The sequence below is a fragment of the Malaclemys terrapin genome, chromosome 10, assembly GCF_027887155.1.
Source record: "Malaclemys terrapin pileata isolate rMalTer1 chromosome 10, rMalTer1.hap1, whole genome shotgun sequence".
NCBI classification, from domain to species: domain Eukaryota; kingdom Metazoa; phylum Chordata; order Testudines; family Emydidae; genus Malaclemys; species Malaclemys terrapin.
The window spans coordinates 78,693,872-78,716,231 of NC_071514.1; the positions used below are offsets into that span (position 1 = coordinate 78,693,872).

Genomic DNA, 22,360 nt, shown 5'->3' on the forward strand with positions numbered 1-22,360 from the left:
GCCCCCTACCCCACTCCCATCCACACACAAAATCCTCTCTCTCAAATGTGATGGGGCTTTACACCCGGGGCCAGCTGGCCCACACTGGGGTGTAGGCTAGTGTCCAAATGCTGCTTATACGTGGGCTGGAAACCCATCCACTTTGCAATGAGGCCACAGGCTACACCAGTGGCTCTCAACCAGCGGTACGTGTACCCCTGGGGGTACGCAGAGGTCTTCCAGGAGGTGCATCAACTCATCTAGATATTTGCCTAGTTTTACAACAAGCTACAAAAAAAAGCACTAGCGAAGTCAGTACAAACTAAATTTCATACAGACACTGACTTGCCTGCACTGCTCTATAGACTATACACTGAAATTTAAGTACAATATTGATATTCCAATTGATTGATTTGATTAGGTGGTAAAAATGAGAATGTGAGCAATTTTCCAGTACTAGTGGGCTGTGCCACTTTTGTATTTTTATGTCTGATTTTGTAAGCAAATAGTTTTTAAATGAGGTGAAAATTGGGGGTATGCAAGACAAATCAGACTCCTGAAAAGGGGTACAGTAGTCTGGAAAGGTTGAGAGCCACTGGGCTATGCCACTCAAGTGATTGATCTTCAGTGCCTTCCCACAATCCCCCCTACCCCACCCCCCAGAAGAACAGACAAGGTCTCCCACAATTCACTGAGAAAGAATCAGAGAATGTCTCAGCTTACTGCAGAGCTAGGAACCATGGGATATGCCTCCATGGGACACACCCGAGTGGGTACAGCACCAGTGTAAACGCAGCTGAGTGGGAGCAAACAGAACTTTGCAATGTGGTTGTTCAGACCTGGGCTAGGCCAGCCCGAGCTCCAATCTGCAGTTACCTCTGCACTGAGGACACACTCCAAAGGGACACCACAGAGGTGCAGGGTCCACCAGTCCTTTGACTGGAAGCTCTTAGGGGAAAGGACTGTATCTTCAGACCCATCTGCAAGACACCTAGCTCACGGGCTCTGAGTATATAGATAGTATCTAAACCCACAGCAGTGAAAATATCAACATGGCCCAGGATGGGAGATACTTTTTGCATCTTCTCCATTGAGGTTTCCTGTCCTCCTGTGGGCAAGGAACTTTCACTATGCGAACTAGCCTGCTTACTGGGGTTGCAACGAAACATACCAACAACAACTGTCACCAGAAGGTGGCATCTCCTCCTCCCCCTAGCAGGTTTTAGGTATCCATTATTGTACATAGCCAAAACAACAAACACCCAACCCTCATCATTAAAATTAGGTTATAAGGTGGCAGCTGGATCTGGATTTGTGTTGACTCCAAAGACCTTGCCAAAAGAACAACAAAAAAGGAGAAGCCAGACAGAGCTGGCATGAGCAGCTATGACTCAAAGTTACAGTAGACGTGGCTTTCTCAACTGCTTATTTTTAAACCTGGTGTCTAAGCTTTCAGAGGAATAGTATCTAGCTCTGATATTGGGCTTTTCAACGGCAGATGTCAAAGCACTTCACAAGGGAAATCAGCATCATTTTACATATGTGGAAACTGAGGGACAGGGAAAGAAAGACCTTAAAAACCTCTCCTTCCTTAGAAGTTTTTAAGGTCAGGCTTGACAAAGCCCTGGCTGGGATGATTTAGGTGGGGATTGGTCCTGCTTTGAGTAGGGGGTTGGACTAGATGACCTCCCTTCCAACCCTGATAGTCTATGATTCTATGAAAGAGGCTTGGCCAAGGTCACAGAGCCAGTCTGGGCAGAGCTCGGAACAGAACCCAAATGTCTCCTGAGTCCTCATCTCCCAATATCCAAAATTCCCCTATTATCAGAAATCCCCTTCCTAATGAGCTGCCAGTTTGACTCCTTAGTATATTTGGTGTTAACTGCGATTCTCAGGACCTTAAATGGGGGTGGGGTGGGGAGTCTTATATTTAAGCTGTGAAACTTGCAATTTCCTTATGGCAGAGAAGACATAGAACGTGGCTGTGAGGAACCTCTACAAAGACTTAGAGTCAATGGGGCTACTCACAGTGCATAAAGTCCAGCATGTGCATCAGTCTTTGCAGGATCAGGGCCCCAAAGCCCATTGAAATCAATGGGAGTCTTTGGATCTGGCACACAAAGGGCCCTCCCCCGGCCGTCCCATTGAGCGCCTCAGACCATAGACAGACACCAGTGGCACACACTTCAGAATTCAGAGGGAATAGCAAAACTGAACAAGAGGGCTGCAGAAGAGAAGACCTCTGCAAAGCTTCTCATAGGTGGAAGCTGCTCCAACCTTCTTAAGAGCTTTTAAATTCATTTGGACTTCTGCAAGCCATTTCTCTCCTGTAGCAATGGCACCGAGTGCTCAGACCATAAACTAATGACTCAGGGAAAGCCTAGTTCTGAAACCAACCACACCAGGCTGAAGCATTCCATGCGAGGGGAGGAGGAGGATGGCCAAGTGGTTAAGGCCCTAAGATGGAGTCAGGAGATCCAGGTTCCATTCTCTACATGACCACAGACTTCCCATACGAGATGGAGCAAGCCACCCCGTGCCTCAGTTTCCCACCTGTAATTAGGAACAGGAATACCTCCCTACATCACACTAACGACCGTGAGGCGCTCAGACACTGTGGCAATAAAGGACTCACGAGTAGTTTTAATACCATCCTACCCCAAAAAAGCTGGAACCATAGGTTTGTGTAGCAAGCAGGACTGGCTCTAGGCATCAGCAAACCAAGCACATGCTTGGGACGGCACAGTTTCAGGGGCAGCATTCCAGGAGGGGTTTTTTTTGCTTGGGGCAGCAAAAAACCTAGAGCCAGCCCTGGTAGCAAGAGGGGGTGGAAGAATATTAATGGCTACATGCAGTGGAGCAGCACAGCCCGTCCCCTACTGAGCTGGGCTAACTAAACTCCCCTACAGACAATGGCACAACCTGGACTCGTTAGAGCCAAGTGTCTGAATCGCTTTTTTCCCCCCTAAACTAGCCTAACTCCAGTGTCACTTCAAATGGGACACAGTTACACGGACTATCACTACCCCTTCAAGAGCATCCAGATAAGGAGTTTTGTACTGGTTTAATGAGCTAGATTTCTACGTTGATTTAAACTGGTTGTCTACACTATAGAATCATCTCAGATGAAAAGGGATTAAGGTATCTATAGAATCATAGAATATCAAAGTTGGAAGGGACCTCAGGAGGTCATCTAGTCCAACCCCTTGCTCAAAGCAGGGCCAATCCCCAGACAGATTTTTGTCCCAGATCCTTAAATGGCCCCCTCAAGGATTGAACTCACAACCCTGGATTTAGCAGACAAGGCCAAGATTCCACCGTCTCCCAGCTCTGTACTGTCCCCTTCAAAACATCTGAATAAGGCCGAATACCACATGCCTTACTCATGTGAGGAGTCCCCTCAACTTCATAATTTCATTGGGACTGCTCACACGAGCAAGGCGTGTGGTATTTGGCCTCTAGCTCATGCACAATTCTCCTTCTTCGTGCTTTTTATCTCCTCTCATCTCGGCTTCCCTCACTTCCTCCTTTACAGTCTTCCTAAACTCCAACGCTTACAATCACAGAAGCCAGAGAGAACAGAAGCCACCCAGTGTACGTTCTTCTGCCGACGTTCCCTACGTTGCTTTGTCCTCTTCATATAGGACATCTGCAACTGAAGTGGCTTCCACCACTTCTCCTGTGAGACTAGTCAACAACCTATGGACTTGGCTACATTAGGGATTTCTGTGCCAATATAGGATACAAACTCCAGTGTAAATTCTCTGTACAGGTGTAAAGCATGACCTTACGCTGAGGTGTTTTACCCTGATCCTGAAACATACAGAGATCTATATCGGGGACTGATATTGTCCCTAATTTAGGCAAACCAGAATAGACCGTGACATCTTTAAGATCTCTTCCCTGGTATTTGCCCTAAATAATTCTCCTCTTAATCTCAACCCACTTATTCTTTGAACCATTCTGAACATTCCTCTGTCCTTGGGCCTTTACCCCTCACAAATACTAAAGTTGCAATCCCCACAGATGGGTTTTTTTCAGCTAAGCTATTCAGACGTTAGTCCTCTAATCTTTCCTCCTTAGTCAAGCTGCCCATCCCATTTGTCCTTTTTTGTTCCAGGGATGGAGGTGCACAGACAGCCACATGCAATTCTCAATGCTGTCTCACCAGGGTGGTTTCAAGAGGCACTACTCACCTCTCTGGTCTGTGCTGGATGCGTCTCTATTTACGGTTCACTAGCATCCCATGTCTCTTGCAGCACTACGCCTTTCCACGTCTCTTGTTCCCACTGATTCTGTGTTTTGGATGGTTCTCTCTCTCCCCAGATTGAGTACCATGAGTTTTTCGACAGGTTGACTCTCACCATATTACCTTCTGCCCATGGGCCAAAACATGCCATCCATTTGTAAGCAGAAAGCCCCACTAACAACAGTGGCATGACCAGACCCCACAATTCTAGCCCTTTTCATTCCCTCCCTAATCCTGTCTTCATTGGGGTTCACAACACCTTCCAGTGAGTGCCATCAGATCTCCCTGTCCTCTCAAACTCCACCACCCCATCCTTCCTTTTCTCACCACTCTGGGCAGCAGAACCTTTCTTCCTGCTACCAGAACCATCTGCAATTGTATCCCTACTTCTCTTTACACCTTGTTTCTACCACCTGCTCTGACATTCCAAACCATGCCTTTAATGAAATAAACACACTATACGCTCCATCTCCATTAGTCCTCATGCTCAACCATTCTGCTTGAAACGTCACCCCATATCAAGGATACCCCCTAAAAAGTAGCCCTTTGCTAACATCTCCCTGCCGTTAGAAAGATGGCATAACTGGAAACGGCCATCTTTTTACTACTGGCAAAAAAAAATCAAAACAAGCGCTTTCTAGTCGCTGATCAAAGGAGATAAAAGTATAAGCAAATATTATGGTTGTGTGCCTTAATTCTTGGTAAATTATGCAAATACATATTCAAATTAAAACACAGCCCATGGGCTCTTGACAAATTGCCAGCGCGGCCCCTGATGTTGCAAAGTTCAGCCACCCAGCAACAGATGCTACTTGTGTGGTGTATTGTCATCTACGGGATGTCACTTATACTTGTACATATAGGCATGAAGCGTTTGTCTAAATGATACAAGAGATGATTTTATTATTCTCAGAACTGACTGGGAAAAGACAGAGTTTTCTTGTGCCAGACAAGATGGAGGCAGTTCAGTTATGTGGAGAGATTTAGAGAAGAAAATAAGGTAAAACGAACTTTAACAATGGCTGGGGGGTGGGGGGGGAGAGAGTATACAATGCTTGTACCAACACGAATGTCATTGTGAGGAGGAGATGAGGAAGATCTGTCCAAAAATGTTACAGAGAGGGCTCATCTGATGAAAGTAGGAATTTCCGATCCCACACAAACCCAGAACATACATTAAAAGAAGCAGAAGAATCACTGCTTTGTGCTACTAATCTCATTAAGGAGAAGGCTCTGCTGTAGCAGTGGGATAGTGAAGGGAAACCCCTGAGTGTAACACGGGATTGAAATGACGTGTGGTGTGTATAGCTACTGGAGCATAAAAAAGGAGAAAAAGTGTTTTGATATTTCACCAAAACCAAGAAACCCGGGAGGACCTGGGGGGTGAGGGGTGGCGGAGAATACTCCCCCCACACACACACACACACAGATGTTTATGCACTTGAATAGAACAGAACTTGATTTGTCCTAATATTGTCCATATGATGTATATTGACATAACAGATCTGGATATGAAAGAGAATTACATAATGGTCACACACTCAGTACATGGAGGGAGTGCCATGTGTTATTGCTTTCTAGTTATTTCACACACACTCTCACACACACACCTATGTTATTGCCCTGATTGTGACTTGCACTAAGGGTATATCTTCACACACACACACGCAAAAGGTGTTCTTAACACAGGTTAGCTAACCCAATTTAGCTAATGCGGGTTAAACTAGCAGCAAAGACCTGGCAACTCAGTTAATTTAGGTGAGTTCAACCACAGGCTCCCCTACAGACTTTAACCTGAATTAAAAGCTGAGTTGTCAGGTCTTTGCTGCTGTTTTAACCTGACCGAGCGAACTGGAGTTAAGAACACTCTTTTTTGCAGTGAAGATATATGCAAAGCAAAGTTAACCTCACCTGCCAAGCATGTCCATCATTTAAATGATTTTCATAATTAAAATCAATTAGAACCAAATATATTAAAAGTGCATTCAAAACTAAGGGGAATTCAGCTTAAAGACCAATGATAAGAGGCTGAACAGAACATAGTGGGGAGGAAAAAAGCAGTAGTACACAGGAGGCAAGATTCAATATATAACCGTCAAGAATAAAAATAATCTAACATTTAATAACATACCAGGATAGAAAGGATGGCTAGATATATGGAACTGGGACCATTTTTGAAGTTATCAGGCATACAGATCTAGAAAGGAGGTCCAAATCTCCTTAAAATTCTCCCTCAGTCATTTCTCTAAGGCAACCATATCTCTTCCAGACTTGCCACATCACTCATTTCATTGTACCAGTCCCACAATCTTCAGCTGGTTTGTCAATTTCCAATTCCCTTAAAATGATTCTTTTGGCCACTGCTGATGCTTGTAATAAAAATTGTTTCCAAGGTCACCTACATCTTTTATCAACATTTCAACTCTTGCCACATTAAAACACTCAAATTCTTCAGGTCCCCAGCAATGCCCGTTTAGAATCATCCTTCACCTCCCGATTTTTTTTCAATGCGCCCCTGATTTAGAGCGATACCAAAATGATCACCTTTTGCTTCCCATAATCATCATCTAAAGCAGCTGGAAAGGAAAACAGAAGTATACTGCATACACAATAGCTGATCATTTGTGACACTAAGGAAAGAGAGCCAAACTTTCACTGCTACACCACTCCTGGAAGCTTGTCTACATTAGGGATTTTCACCACTTACTCTCCCAGTGCACTTGTGACGTACTAGTGCAAAAAGGGAGTTTGTACTGGTGAAAAATCTGGAGACTGGAGAAAAATCACATGGAGTCTTGATCCCACAATTACTAGGTGCAGAAAATCTCATGCCCAGACAGATCCAGCCACAGCACCAGAGGGCTAGAGTTTACAAAAGGGCAGTTCTGATACACTGGAAAAGAAATATTAAATGTTGCATTGAAATCCACACAACAAAAATCTCCCCTAATTCTGCCTCAACAACGGGAAAAAAAGAGAAAATGGTGAGAATGAGAATTATGGGCTGGATGATCTTACGGAGATCTCTGCAAATTTTGCTGCACTGAGCAGTATTCCTGCAATTCTAGACTTGCCTGAATTTCTTTAAAGGGCCCCCCACCCCTATTGGTAAGATGCAGCAATCACTATGCAAACAGATGACAGGCTGCTCTGCCAACCCACCTCTTCAGAAAACTATTTTCAGACAAACCATAGCAGAAAAGATTCTCTCTCTCTCTGCTCCTATCTCATTAATCTCAGTGAGATCTACAGTGACCAGATGTCCCAATTTTATAGGGATAGTCCCGATATTTGGATCTTTTTCTTATATAGGCTCCTATTACCCCCCACCCCCTGTCCTGATTTTTCACATTTGCTGTCTGGTCACCCTAGTGAGGTGTGAACTTTAAAATCTAATTGGGACTCCTTAAATGTTACCATCATTAAGGGCAGACATTTGCCCCCACACACACACTCCCTGCATCCTCCCCTCTTCTGTTAAAAAGATACATGCAAAAACTGAATTCAAGTTTTACAATTAAAATAAAAGCAAAAACGCAAAGGTTCTTATAGTAATATTAACTCAGCACACTCACACATCACTTATATTTTAGGGTATACATTGTATGACAGTGCTAGGTTAAGCCATGCATTTAAACCAGACACTGGTACAACCAATACATGGTTTTGATCATGTATGTTAGATTGAGCTAGCTAACACCTCCTAAAACATGCTACTTGTACTTCAGCACCTGCTAAACTAGGCCAGTCAAAATGTGGAGAGTGGAGCACCCAGGCTGTAACCGGACAAGTTTAGCATTTGCTTAAGGACAACTTGCCTTGTCTAGAGCTAGGTGTTAGATCACGTTAGCTAAATCTACCATCACACCTTTAATCCTACTCCAGCCCACACCAGAAAGTGCCACACGCTGTGTTAACGTTGTTGCAGGAACCTTAAATTAATTTCCTTAAATAACCACTATTATAATATAATTATAACCCAACAAACAAGAACGTTGCTGCAGTCTTTAGGAAGGAGATGAAATTTAGAATTTCCCTTTTCAAACAACCGCTCTGCTCACCAACGTTGCTATATTAGAAAAGATAAATAACAAGCAAGCTTCATCCCCATCTTCCCTCCAACAAGTTCCATTCCCCTACCAGCTGAAGGGTTGGAAAGGAATAGGTCTGTTGTGAACTAGAGCAATGAGGGCTAGTCTATAGTAGTTTCCCACTCTTCCTCTGCTAGAATTTCCTACGGCCGCTACTAGGTATTCAACTCCAGTGGTAGTTGCAATGATGGAAGCTCTAATGTTGACAGGGATCAGGTGGTCACCAGCAATGCCTGGAGTTGGTGTGAACAGGTTTAGATGACACAGTGACATACATGCTGGTGCCCTTTCTATGCAGATTGTCTAGAACAGGTCAATAACTGTACATCTATAGTTTAAAAAGACTGTCGCGCCTACAGGAGGGGTCCACACTAGCATTCTGTACTGGTGTTAGTTACACCAGTTCAAGTCTCTCTCATGTAGTCATGGCTTCACAATGACTGTCACTAGGGTCCCCGCACTGGAAGAAGTGCTGCACCCATGGGACAGTCCCAGAAATGAAGACTAGTGCAGGAACAAAGAACCCAGTTCTTCTTATAACATTCTCTGGCTTTGCAAGCTTTGAAGTGATCTCAATTTAAGTTGGTGGGAAAATTGGTAGTGGAGGGAAGGAAATCTCAATCCATTCCCGTCCTTTTTAGGTACAAAACAATTACTCTTCTTGCCCCGTAATTTACCAATGTATGCTCTAAATATTTCTAAAAAAACCTACGAGGGGACAAAAGTAATACATGGCCTAGCTACCATATTCACAACTTCCCCTTGGGGTGAATAGACACAGAACGGTCATTGTTCCTCTATCAACCTTCAGCAATTTGTTGCCAAGAAGTTGGTAACCCAGACAGCGTGTGTGTGTTTGGGAGGAGAGGGGGGGGGTTCCTAGCCTAGACTTCATTGCCAAGAATTTTCCACTTGTGCTGCTACTGCAGCAGATCATAGAATATCAGGTTGGATGGGACCTCAGGAGGTCATCTAGTCCAACCCCCTGCTCAAAGCAGGACCAATCCCCGGACAGATTTTTGCCCCAGAGCCCTAAATGGCCTCCTCAAGGATTGAACTCACAACCTTGGGTTTAGCAGCGAAGGCTGCACATGACTGGTTCAAGCATGAACCCTGTTCAGAGCCAATCTAGATCATGGTGGTCTGCAGCCCTGTTTGCACAAGTGCCTCTCTCCACCACTGCTACTGGGGGGACTGCACTGGTGGTAAGTTTATGTCAAAAATGCCTCGTTTAGACAAGGGAGGGGCATGCGAGGGAGAAATACAACCTCTGGCAGGTCTCTAGTCAGCTAACATTCCTTCTTGTTTTACATTACAAGCCGGCACTCCACAGCACCAGACCCACCACGCTACCCAGAGGGGAAGTGTGATTTCAAGGACCATTGAACACAATGAAATTTTCCCCATTGAACACCATGAAATGTTCCCAGAATGTATCATAATTATAAAAATACCTGTGCTGAACCACTAAGCTGATCAGTTGAATTTACAGCACTGGATAACTTTAGAGTCCACATCCCAACCCCAGCTTGTGCCAGGCTGGTGTAGAGGTTACAGGTTATTGTTTCTTACCATTGGTCTAGCACTAAACAGCGTGATAGGCAATTTACAGGCAGAGAAGACGGCAGGCCAGGTCTGTATTAAGAGCATTTGGCCAGTACGGCTGTACCAGATGCTACACCAGCAAAGCACTCCTCATGTGGATGCAGCTTATATCAGCAAAACTGCACTTTTGCCAGTATAACTGCCATTACGTGGGGCTTTTGCTGGCACGGCTCTGTCCGATGAGAGGTTTGTTGTTGTTTTTTTACCCACACTCCTAACCAATGTAGCTATGCTGGCAAAAATTATCAATTTTATGCAGGCCCAAGTCTCATACTCAGTAAATACGCGCAACAGACTTTCTTGCCAATCACTGCAATGGGGTATATAGGATCAGTTTCCGATCCATTTTAAAATTCTCACACTTCCTATCTCCGGACACAGATACTTAACGTGGAAGTATAAAAGCATCTCTTCCCTCAATCTGGGCCCTTTTTCTTTGGCTGGCAAGCTTGCAAGTTTTATTTAATATTGAACTTGTCTTGCCATTAAGCTTTAAGTCCCTTTTTGTGGATTAAGGAAGCCTTAGTGGAACACACTGGAAAATCGAGTTCCTCAGAGCAGAATGTAGCAATACCTACAAAGAGCACTCACCGGATTATACAAAATAATCATCCGAACGCTGGGGGGAAAGCAGGGGGTTTGTTTTGTTTTTCAGGGAGTTTGGTACATTTTGGTACAGTCAGGTGCTGGGCAAGTTTCTCTCACCCATCTCTGCTACTTGACATCAACGTGGTCCTGCATTGGCCCCTTATTGTTCAGTCTCAGGCTTTTCCTATGCCGAGATTGCCAATAGTAACACACTAACTCTGGGTTTTGTGCTGGAACTAAAATTGCTTTGTGGATTAAGCCAAGACCGCTAAACTCATTTCACTTGTGATCCAAGGCAAAAACCAGTAATAACCCACCAGATTTTGAACCCAGGTCTCCAGAGATGAAAAGCTAGCGTATTAATGGACTCTGCAGTCTGGCATCATTGATTACAATTACCTTCTCTTTTATTTAAAGGACACCTCCTCTTCTTGCCAAACTCCTTTGCTGCTGTGGATGAGATCCCATTGCATAACCTCACCTTCCTAACTCTTTTCATGGACATTTAGCAGGACCCTTAGGAAGGCGTCACGCTACCTCCTGGCTGGCATGTACATCCTGTCCTCTACCACCCAAAAACCACATGAACGACCTGCCTATCTCCAACAAGCCAAGAATCAAAGAAATGTAGAACCCCTAGGAACTGCTTGCTGCCAGCCCCAGCTCTGAGATGGCAGAGAAGCCAGTTCTACCTTCTCATTACCCCTAGTAAGTATCCCCTCCCCATAACTGCAACAACCCACACTGTACTGCATCAGACAGTAGACTTCTGTCCCCACTTGCCCCCTCCCCCAAAAAATCTTCAATGGATCAGGATTATTGGCAAATTCACATGAAAAATACATACATAGGAGAAGAGACAGCTGCCTGCAAGTCTCTTAGCTGAACCAGAGCGCAGGGTCCTTCAGCTCGGGGTTTTCTAGCAAAGAAAGGCTACCCAGCAAAGAATTTTTAAATCAATGGGCTAAAAGAACTAGATCCAGAAGCATGGTAAATCATGCTATTTTTAAAGGGCTGAATTTAATTTAAGATGACTTGGGGAGGGATTCAACAGTCACTTTCTTTAGCCCTGCATTATTCATTGACTGATTTTCAGATGCTCTGTTAAAATGCTACCCCTCCCTCATTCAACAACTTAAAATGACAGCCTAAAAAAAAGGCTCTAAATAGCAGGAAGCAATCATCATTTAAAATGAAATTGTTAAAGCCGTAAAAAATCCCTGTCTACCAACTGCCACGGTATAATGGAAGTTTAAACTGTTAATTGTACATATCTTTTTAATGCAATTTAGCCTGTCTGGGAATTACCACTCCCAACTGTAGCCAACCTGGGTGAGAGAGCTTTGTTAATAGTAGAGTAATACAGACTCCTTGTTGTTTTACAGGGTAGAGAGTTGGTGTGGGAGTGCAGGGAAACGAATTGTGGAAGGCTGAAGTGGCTTAAATGTAAAATCCGAATTTGTGGAAAAGAGAAGATTAAATTCCTTGAAATAAGGACCTGATCTCCCCACTGGTTTACCAGCCCCGGGGAAGTTCTACCTGAACCCCCTTTCAAAGGACAGTGTTTGCACCTCAGAGCCACAAGATTAATAGAAGCTTCTGGGATCAGCCAGAGGAAAAGGGGGTAAACATCAAGCAATTATTTCATGAGATAGCCCAAGCAAGCAAGGGGGGGGGGGAGAACACGCTTCTATTAATACAAGTTGGAAAGATAATTGTAATCATCCTCCCTAGCAAAGAATTACATGTCTGTGCGGCTTTTAAAAATAAAATAAACTTAAAACTGGTACACTAGGCTCAACCTGTTTGTCTAGGCAGGGAGATCAATTTTAGAGAGATTACATTTTGCCTTAGCAGGAGGTGGTGGAAAATGAGGTGTTTGCCCATGTGCTTCGTTTTATTGCTCTTCATTTTACACCTCTTGTTTTAGCACCTGGAAAATTGGCACTGCCACCTATTCTAAAACCAATAAATCTTTCCCTCGATGCAGGCTGCTTCCTTCTTTGCAGATGTTGGCAATCAGGTTTGTAAATTTCAAAGTCATTCATTCCATGAGGCCGTGGAGAAAAGCAGGTTTATTATTGCAAAACTTGTCCCCTACCAACGCCTAAAGTAAACTCAGAGTCACCTTTCCACACCCAGAAAAAAAGAAATTTAATTGAAGAAATATTTGAGCGTTGGACTGCAAGCAACCGCCTTTCAGTGCACAAACACAGGCTACACAACACGAAGTAGCTGAAAAGACAACATATTTTTAAATGTGCGATGAAAGAAAAATAAACAGTTGGCTGGCACATGTGCAGTCCGATTCACAGCTATATTGACTTATAAGAATTTAAACAAAACAAAAAAAAAAACCCTATCTAAAAAAGGCAGGCACTTGAGGGTAGGTTTTATGTATTAATAAGAAACAGCCCCAAAGCACTTTAGAAATTGCATCCATCAGGCTGGTAAAAGATTGATTCTTTAAAAGAGCGTAAACCGTAAAACCCCCCTCCACACACCAGTTTTCTATCTCCAGTTTTAAAAATAAAAACACTTCCAGTTACTTGGCTTTTAACGGAGTCTCGCACACAACCACAAAAATGCAGCCTCAGTTAATGTGCAAAAGTTGGACATTCTGCTAGCCTCGGGGATTCATAATGCGGTGTGTGTGTGTGTTATTTCTGACTGCCTCCCCTTCCCCCACTCCCCTCCCCTCTGCGGACCCCTCTCCCTCCAAGGAGTAAGGGGAGGTCTAGGAGCAGGGAATTTCTGAGAACACTAAAACTTTTCATCTGCCTTGAATCACCCCCAAAGCAACCGACTACCGCTGTAGCTCAAAACCAGGACAATAAATGACTGGGGGAGGGGGAAAGAGAGGAAGGCTCGGTCTGACATTCTTAGCTTGCATTCCTTGTACACACACACACACACACACACACACCCCTCCGCCATGCAATCAAAGAAATAAGGCTGCTAAAATTAAACAATGTTGGCTTCATGTGGTATATTGGGGGTATTTATAGGCGATGCATTAAAAAAAGAGCAAGCCACCACACAGCTCGGACCACTTTCTCTTCTTTCCTCCCAGGCAGTTTCCTTGATTTTTTAAAATCCAGCTGGTGTCTATTAAACAATTTACTTTGGAGGTTGTTGAGTCCCCCTGCCTCCCCCCCCCCCCCAAAAAAAAATCCTGCCCTACTTAACGAACTTCCCAGGACGCCATGAAGACGCTGGGGAATGAAAGCAGAGGGGAGCTCTCAAACGCTAACACAAACAGACTTTAGCAAAACAAAGCCTGTTCCAGCCTGTAACTGCCCTGCTTAGAAACTGGGGGTGGAAACTCGTCCTGTCTCCCACCCCTACGTTAGCACCTCTTGTCCTTCAGCTGAAAAGCACGTTTTGTTTGGGTTTTTTAAACAAGATTCTCTCACTCACTGAAATGATCATCTACAAGAAAACCACCCCGAGAGCGATCTCGTCTTGAAATTAAGATTCAGACTTGTTTTTTAATCCTGTTCCCGGCAGGAGATTTAAAGCCGATGCTAAAAAAAAAATGTAATGAATTGTTACATGTTGGGGCTACGGGGGGGTATTTAGACTAGAAACCTGGTAATCCTTTGGTTTAAACAAAAATCCGGACTAGGAAGAAGCGAAGATTTCTCCCCTGTCCCCGTTTTATATAAAAATAGTTTTTTTGGGAAAGTGTAATCGAGCAAGTTTAAAAAAAAATAAAGGGGGGAGGCAGGACTCGAGGAAGGTGGGAGAAATCTTGGGGTTATGTTTAAAGCAAAAAAACCCACGAGACAAATCTCAAAGGTATCAATACAAAATTGTATCCGCCGGGAGAAGGTTTTAGAAGTTTCTTCGAGGGGAGAGAAAGTAAAAAGCCCCCCAAACACTGAAATGCCTCCCTAGACTTCTCACCGCACGCGCCAGCCTTCCTCCTTCTCGGGAAAAGGAAACATTTTGGGAAGAGAAAAAAATGGGATCGGATCTATTTCGTCCCGCGCCAGGGTGAGCGAGTGCCCCCGAACCGGGACCCACCCTTCCCGGGGCTCTGCAAGGGGCTGGGGGCTTTTCCTTTCCAGCTCAGACTCGGAGATTTAAATCACACACCGCCGGAGGGGCCGCAAAGCGCCTTACCCGGGTGGGAATGGATGTTGATGCCCGATGCGAGGTATTTTCCAGGTGCCAGAGGGGCCGGGAGCCCCGCAGCCATGTGGCCGGCGGATGGAGCGATGCGCCCGGCTGCGCTGGCGGGTCCGACTCGGTGACTCTCCATGGCCAGCCCGGACAGCAGAGGAGGGGGAAAAGATCGGGGAAGCCCAAAATCTCTGCCATCCATCATCCACTCGCGGACTCCGAGTTGACTTTATCTCCCCCCCTCCTCCCCCCGTTCAGATGTTTTTTAAAACTAAGGTGTGAAATCGTCCCATGGCGCGGTGGGGTGCTGGGGTCCTGGCGAGGCGAGCGCCCTGCAGGGGAGAGACAGACACAAACACGGGGGGGGAGGTTACCGTCCCTCCGGTGAATTCACCCTCACATCCAAACCTCACACACGCGATCAGTCATTTTGTTTGCAAACGGAGGCTAAATGATTTATACACAAGTCACCCAAAAGTTGAGATGATTTCCCCCCCTCCTCCAAACAACCGATATAAATAATTTTTTTAAAAAAATCCTCGCCTCGAAGGGGGGAAAGGAGAGGGCTTGCCAGAGAGAGGACCTCAATGTTTCTTGGGAGAATCCGATATTTTTGTTGCAATAACAGCAGAGAGAATTCAGTTTAATTAAAAGAACCTTCCCCTCTGCCCCCCCTCCCAGCCAAAACCAAGGGGGAGATCACCAAGCCCTGCTAGATCGGGTTAGAATAATTTTTGACAAATAATAAAAACCTAACTCAGGCATTCCAGACGCTCCTGCCCCCCGAATCTGGTTGAAACTAGCCACCGCAGTACATATTCTTCTCCACAATCACCAACTTTAGGTTACAAAACCGCGAAACCTCCCCTTCCCATGGATTAAAATGTCCCACTACACATTTACCCATTATCTTATCCTGAAAGTATTTAATATTTAACTTTTTAGCCCTTGCGGACGGCAGTAGGGACACGCAGTTGGGGATTTTTAAATTATTATTATTATTATTTGGTTTTTAAATTGGTGTTCCTTAATCCACTTTGTGTGAAAGTGGATTTATTACTGAACACACGATTAAAAAAAACAACGATATAATTTTAATTCTGAGATTACCTAGAGATGGGACTGCATCTTGGCACAGTCTTGGAAGAAACAGTATTATCCTGAGTTTCATTTTCAGTTACTGGTTTACTAAGGAATACTCTTACATATTTTCTAAACCGCGACTTGTTTGCCAATGAAATTAGTTAGTAAAAAAAATGCTTAATTCGAGAACCCTCTTTTGCTTGGTAAATACGCCTCACCTTTCAGTTAAAATGTTAAGAGATCTAGAATTTACTGAGGGAAAAGGGGCGGTAGAGGGAAGCAGAATATTTTAAATCTGTTTCCCCCCCTCAAATATTTATTTTCAATACCATGCAATCATTCCCTTATATATGTATATGTTTTAAAGGGTACTCAAGCTGTCTGGTGAGTATTGGTTCCCAGATCAAGTGAAGAAATCTCATGTATTCCATGTTTTCTCTCGAGAGCAAATACTCAGAATTATCTGAAATAAATTGAAATGATTTCCACCCCTCTTTAACCTACACAGAATTTAAAGAGGGAATGCACTGTCCAGAACACTCAAAAGCCATTTAACATGAGTTTTCTTTCCAGCTTTGTTTCTTATTTTAGCCTGGTTTTAGTTACACTTTATTAAGTAGTGGCTCTTCCCCTCCTCTGGTTACCAGATGAAACATTTACTTTAAAAAAAAAAAACCATAATACTGGACATCCTTAGCTACATGCTTTCCATTTTAAGCAGGGGTTGTTGTTGCATTTTTTTTAAAGCCCTCCTCTTAATGGTGTTTTACGGTGGAATGAAATATGGCAAAATGGACAAGTTTAGCTGACCCTTTTTGATTCTGGCTCTTTGGGGGGGGGTTAATTTATCTGCCTTCATTCAATGTTTCAATTTCAAAACCTCCTTACTTTTCCTTCCTCTTAAACGCAGTTAAAATGGCTGCATTCCTGCTTTTAATTAAAAACAGCCCATAACCATAACATGTCTCTCTCTTACCTCCTTCCCAAGCTTGTATCAGCAAAGGAGAAGTTGGGGAGTCGCTTTGGAAACCTTATTTTTATTTTCGCTTTTTGGTTGGTTTTTTGGTTTTTGTTTTGTTTTTTTGGCGTGTGTGTGTGTGTCGGGGGAGGGGGTGGAGAAAGGAGGGGGGCTTTTAAGTAATGAAATTGGGGTGAAATCAAAGCAAACTAGACTACGGGAAGGTTTTTGGAGGATGACGGGGGAGCGGATCCCATAGGAAAGCTATTCGCCAAAAATGCAAACAAAACCTAGTTAACTTGCTGCAAAAAAAAAATAAATTCGGAGAATTCTACCTTTCCAGCCCCGAAGAATCCGCCTTTCTCCTCTATGCAACTCTCTTCTTTGGCATTCTTTAGCTCTTTGCCTTTGCTTTCCTCCCGACTCCGAAATTAGATCCAAGCTAGAACTGTACTTTTTGCCCGTCTTGCCTTTTTTTGGTATAAAAATGTCCTTTTAGTCCATAAGTCGGTCTCACCCTCTCCTCCACCCTGAAAGAAAAAGGAGCACAGGCACCGATCTCTCTGCTTTCCTTTAAAATCCAGCTTTCCTGCTCCAGAGGTCTCTGCTTTTTAATAAAATCCAGGTAGCGCTGGTTTAGAGAATTCAGAATCTCCATATACAGCCCGCGATTGGAAAAGGTACATTACACAAACCCCCTTTCAAGTTCCTCTCTCTGGATCTTAAAAAAAAAAAAAAAAAAAAAAAACCCTCTTTAGCAATGAAACAAGCATTGTTCCTCCCGTCCCACCCCTCTCCAAGCTGGCCAGCCAAAATTTCATAGTAAGTCTCCCATTGGCTGCTCGCACTGCCACTCACCCTCATGTAAACACTTTGGCCCTCAGCCATTCCTATAAAACCAATTATGGACCAAGGACTCGACCGGTTTCTAGGCTCCCCTAACAGGGCTGAATGATCAAAACGGGTGGTGAGAATTTTTGGAGGCCGTTTCAAGGCTACCCCCCCCCCGCCCCCTTCCCCAGTCTGGGCTGACTGATCAAAATAGAAGGTGATTGTCGCTGCAGCTCGGCGCTTTTCATTTCGCTCTGTTTAGTGAAAATGCTGCATTTAGCGAAAGTCCCCTATTTTCAGGGATCGGGGGGGGCCGCGGGGGTGCGGTTCCGATTGAAAAATAAGGGGCAAATAATTCAGGATGGGGGGGGAGGATAAACTCTCCCCCCTCCCTTCTGCAGTTGCTTTACTCAGATCTACTGGGAAATATTTCCCAGCTTGGGGTGTTTTTTTTTTTAAACACACACACACACTTTATCATTTCAAATAGAGCTTTAATGGATTCCAGAGAGAACGTTGTTCTTAACGGGACGGGGGGGGGGGGATAGAGCCGGAGGTTGGGGCTGTTTGCTCCAAGGATCAGTGCGGGTGGGTGGCTATTGGGTCGGGGAAGAAACTAAAGATCCTTCACTAGACCGTAATCGGTCTACGCTTTAATATGTTCGAGAGGCCGGTGAGTGTGTGTATAACCTTTTCAACAGAGGTTCCTATAGAAACATAGGTGATAAGAGCCAACGGCAGCCCGGCTGGTTAAAATAATCCCAGAATAAATGCACGTTAGAGGAGAGTCAATAGTCCCTTTCTATAGCTCCTTTAAAGGCAAACAACCCCCCCCCCCAAAAAAAAAAAATCCGATCTGAAAACACGATTAAAGAGCAATGATCTGTGGTCAAAAATCCCCACTGACATTTCATTTCATTTGCATTTCACTGCAGGGCTCCTCCGAGACCCTTCTCCCTCCCCATTTTAATAAACATTCTTGGCTCCGTTTTTTCCACCTCGTGTTGAGTTTCAAAGGCGATATTTCCCTCCCTATGCGAAATCTGCTTAGGTGGGAGAAGCCCGGCGCGGCAGAGAAGCGATGCCCTAGCTGGAGCGGGGAGAGGAGAGAGAAACCGAACGACTCTGTTTTTGATAGTACAATGCCTCTTTCAGCATAATCCGTTTGCACACTGCGTTGTTGGTCTGTTGGTGTTTTCCCCGCCTGGGAAGATGAACATACCTTGTTTTAGGGAGACACACACACACACACACGGCCCCATGTAAACGGAGACCGTCTCAAAATTCAGCCGCCTTCCTCACGAAAAAGCATGTCAACTATTTTTAACAGCAAACGAGACATCATGCCTCCTTTTAACCTTCAGAGGCGATCTGGAAGGCTCTGATACTGTAATGGTTAACCAATGCTCCGCATTAGCGAGAGACATTGTAAACAGTTTGTTTTGTTACCCCGGTTTTGGGATTAATTGCTCTACGGTTTGGTTTTATTTTTTTTTTAAAGCCTTAGATTTAACAGTTTAGGCGTTTAAATCAGTCGAATCACCTCTTCTCCCCTAACCAAGCAGTCCTGAAATTCGTCAAGCAGTTAGAAACTCTCCTCCCCCTCCCCCAACTTGGGTATTTAAAGGGGGAGGGGAAATCGAATTTAATTCCAGTATAAATAATAAAAAAAAAAAAGTCGAGTCCTGTAGGATAGTTTCAAGTTGCCCATAGTCAAACCGTAGCGAGTTGGTTTCTAGGCTGCCCTCTTTTGGAAGCAGAAGAGCAGGGGAAGAGAGGCGAGGAAAGGAAGGGGGGGAAAAAACCCCAAACCTAAAATAGTAATGAGCCAAGAGGAAAAAAAAGCAATTCTGTATGTTAAAGCAAAGAAGATCTCGCCCAAATATCACCCCGGCGCCTTCTGAAACCCCAGTGAAAGGACGGCAATTTCAGCAGGACTCATCAACAGTGGATTGATCCCAAATTAGCCAGAGGATCAACAAGAAGAAAGGGGGTGGGGGGAGGCCGGGCGAGCAGAGAGAGCGGCCTGGTGGGAGGGGGAAAGAGGAGGCTATTGCAAAGAAAATTAATGCAAGTCCGTGGCTTATGGCTGCCTGAACAGAATGCTGAGAGATTTTGAATGGTCATCGGAGCAGCACTGAGTGACAGCTTCCCTCTGAGTTTACGGTTTTGTTTTTTTTTAAATAGCGCTTTATTCCTCGAAACGCTTGCAAATTCTATATGCATTTAAAAAAAAATTCACCGCTAATAAATACCCTAACGAGCAAGGCAGGAACCATCCAACCCCTTCTCTTTGGACTTCTCAACTCCTGGATTCGGAATGGTTCATTTTTGTTCTCCTTTAGCAGACCAAAGGGGAAAAAAAATAAAAATGACAATCGCTTTTATGTGGCTTTAAACGCCTATTGTATAAATGTTTAATGTTTTCACACCCGGATCCTACAAGACGCTGTAATTGTGATGGTGGGGTATGTATGCAATAAATCATTTAGTTGCTAATAAAAAATTCTGCCTATTTGTCCTTAGTTTGCCAATGGCGCTTGCATTTTTCAAGTGTGTTTCTCATCAGTTGGGAAGGGAATCTGCATTTCATTAAAGCTGCAATTTCTCTGTTGATCAATCTTTCTCCCCCTCACTCCCCGCTTTGTCAGCCACCCAAACCCCCCCAAAAGCTTTAAGCAAGAAAAATGTACTAGGTCAACTCTCAATGCAAGGAGCTATTTTTAATAGCATTTTATGTAATCAAATGGTTACCCAGAGATGTTGTTATGGAGGGAAAAATGCAAAGCAAATCCCATAACACGGGCTGCCTTCCGCTGTAAACAATACTGGGTGGGTTATTTTTCCTTCCCCCCGCGGAAAAAAAAATTAAATAAGAGCTAGTTTTCCATCGCCAACTGCAATCTTATCCTGTAGCAAATATTTAATTGCCTTGATCTTTGCCACTGATAGTGAAATCATGGATTTCTCCCTCCCCCCCCTTTGGTGCAGTCGGACTGATAGATACCAGCTGGGTGGGAGCCATCTTGTAGGCTGGGTGGAGTACCAGGGGAGAAAACACATTCTTTAAAAGCCTGGTATCCTCGCCTCTGAAACTTTTCTTCCCCCCCACCTCCCCAATATAAGAGACCGTCGGCTATCAGCCGCCTGCCAGGTTAGTAATTAACCCCTTTAAATAAAGTTACCTTTCCAGAAAGCTGCCGGTCTCATCTCGGGGAGAAGATTCCAAACACTTTCCTAAATAGCTCTGTTTTAAAACCGTGCTTTTACAAGTAACCTTTTGTTTTCCTCTACTGTCCTGTGTGTCTGTAACGGGTTTAAATCTTTAGGCAGGCAAACCAAAGACTCCAAAAATCCATGATTCGAATCAGGCGGAGGGAGGGAGCCAGCCATTTTCTCTGCTTCCCCCCCCCCCTCTTTCGGTTTCTTTCAAACCAGAAAAATGTTTGGGTTTCTACTACTTTCAGATCTATATAACCCACCAAACCCAACATTTCCCCTCTTCTCCCACCTCTCTTCGGTTTTGAGTTATGTTAGTCAACTTTTTTTTTTTCCCCTGAACGGAGTGTACAGAAACTCAACGGAGCTTATCTGGTCCATTTCTTTTCACGTAGCAGCAGTCATGGGCTCTTTTCTCTGCCAAAGGCACATATGCCCTTCAAACCAGCCGACCTGCTCTGTATTTGTATTTGCAAAATACACTGAACTGAATTAAAGCGCATTAGGGATTTCCCACCCCTTCATTGTTCTAGGCGGCGTTAATTAGATTAGACTTTCTTTTGTTTTGCTATTGTTTGTTCTATACCGTTGAAATCTTGGGTTGCTTTTTGAGGCACTGTACAACAATAAACACACCATTATTCCCAGCTGGGTTGACAAAATACTTTTCCTTATCAAAGGACACTCCAACCTTGAAGCAGTCTTTACACTGTTTTCCCACAAAAGCCAAACCCGTTTGCCTTCAGAGGCACCTCCTTTGTCTTCTTTTCCCTCTCCAGATCCTGGGATATGATACTGATCTCTAGCTGCCTGGTTGGAGCTATTTTAATCAGCTTTTATGAAAGAATTCCTAGCAGAAACCTAATCGCTTACCCCAGTTGTAAATACGAATTAGAAGACCAGCGTTGGTTTTAATACTCTATCCTTTGTAGTTTATCTAGAGGTGGGACAGAGTACGTGTATGTATCTTGTGTGTATATTTAAATACGCGACTACACTTCTATTCACACTCCCTTTAGAACACAATAGTGGTTGGTTTCATGTGGAAAAGAACCCCTTCCCCGAGTTTTTTCTAATCTGGGGTTTATTTATGGCGCTCAAACCAGTGGGATATGAGCAATGTGCCAGCCTGGATCTTCAGAAACTTTTCTTTGAGAGTTTTAGAACTATTTACTCCTTTTTATTTTAGCGATTCATAGTCAGAAGAAGCCTTTGAAATCTACCAACTAGTAGCACCTCCTTCGTGTAGAAACGTTACAGTATATAAAAGGCTTAAGCGAAGCACTTGTCTGCTGCTTTAAAAAAAATGATAAAGCTTTCATCTATAAGATCAAAGGCTCTCCCCCCTTGGTTTTTTGCTTGTAAGGTTGAGAATTTGAACCCGAGCGCTAGTTACAAGGATTTTAGTTCTTATAGAATTTTCTCCCCCTATGTGGTCCTGGTTATTTGCTCAAAAATACATGGCGCTGGGTTAGTTGTCTTTGTTTGTTTCCTTCTGAAATTTGAGTCTAATTTTTTTTTTAAACTGGGTTTGGTTCATTTTCGCTCGGCGCCTTTGGTAAATGATCGACATTTATTCTTCGGAATTGCTAATTAACTGGGACCTCGATAGGTTTTGCTATAAAGACT

General features: G+C 44.0%; 1 protein-coding gene across 9 annotated transcripts in view; it reads right to left on the reverse strand.

Moving 5' to 3' along the window:
• TNRC18 (trinucleotide repeat containing 18) overlaps nt 1–21,243 on the reverse strand; it is a 91,671-nt gene extending 70,428 nt beyond the window's left edge. For 7 of the 9 annotated variants that reach the window (XM_054042957.1, XM_054042955.1, XM_054042954.1 and 4 more), the window contains exons 1-2: nt 17,017–17,392; nt 14,641–14,972 (exon numbers count right to left, since the gene is read on the reverse strand). In XM_054042957.1, coding sequence (XP_053898932.1) covers nt 14,641–14,845 — 205 coding nt within the window. In that variant the 5' untranslated portion in view covers nt 14,846–14,972; nt 17,017–17,392. Of the gene's footprint in view, nt 1–14,640; nt 14,973–17,016; nt 17,393–20,697 lie in introns of those variants that run through there. The other 2 variants (XM_054042952.1, XM_054042959.1) reach the window with 2 other exon arrangements.
• Between the last annotated feature and the right edge of the window lie 1,117 nt (nt 21,244–22,360).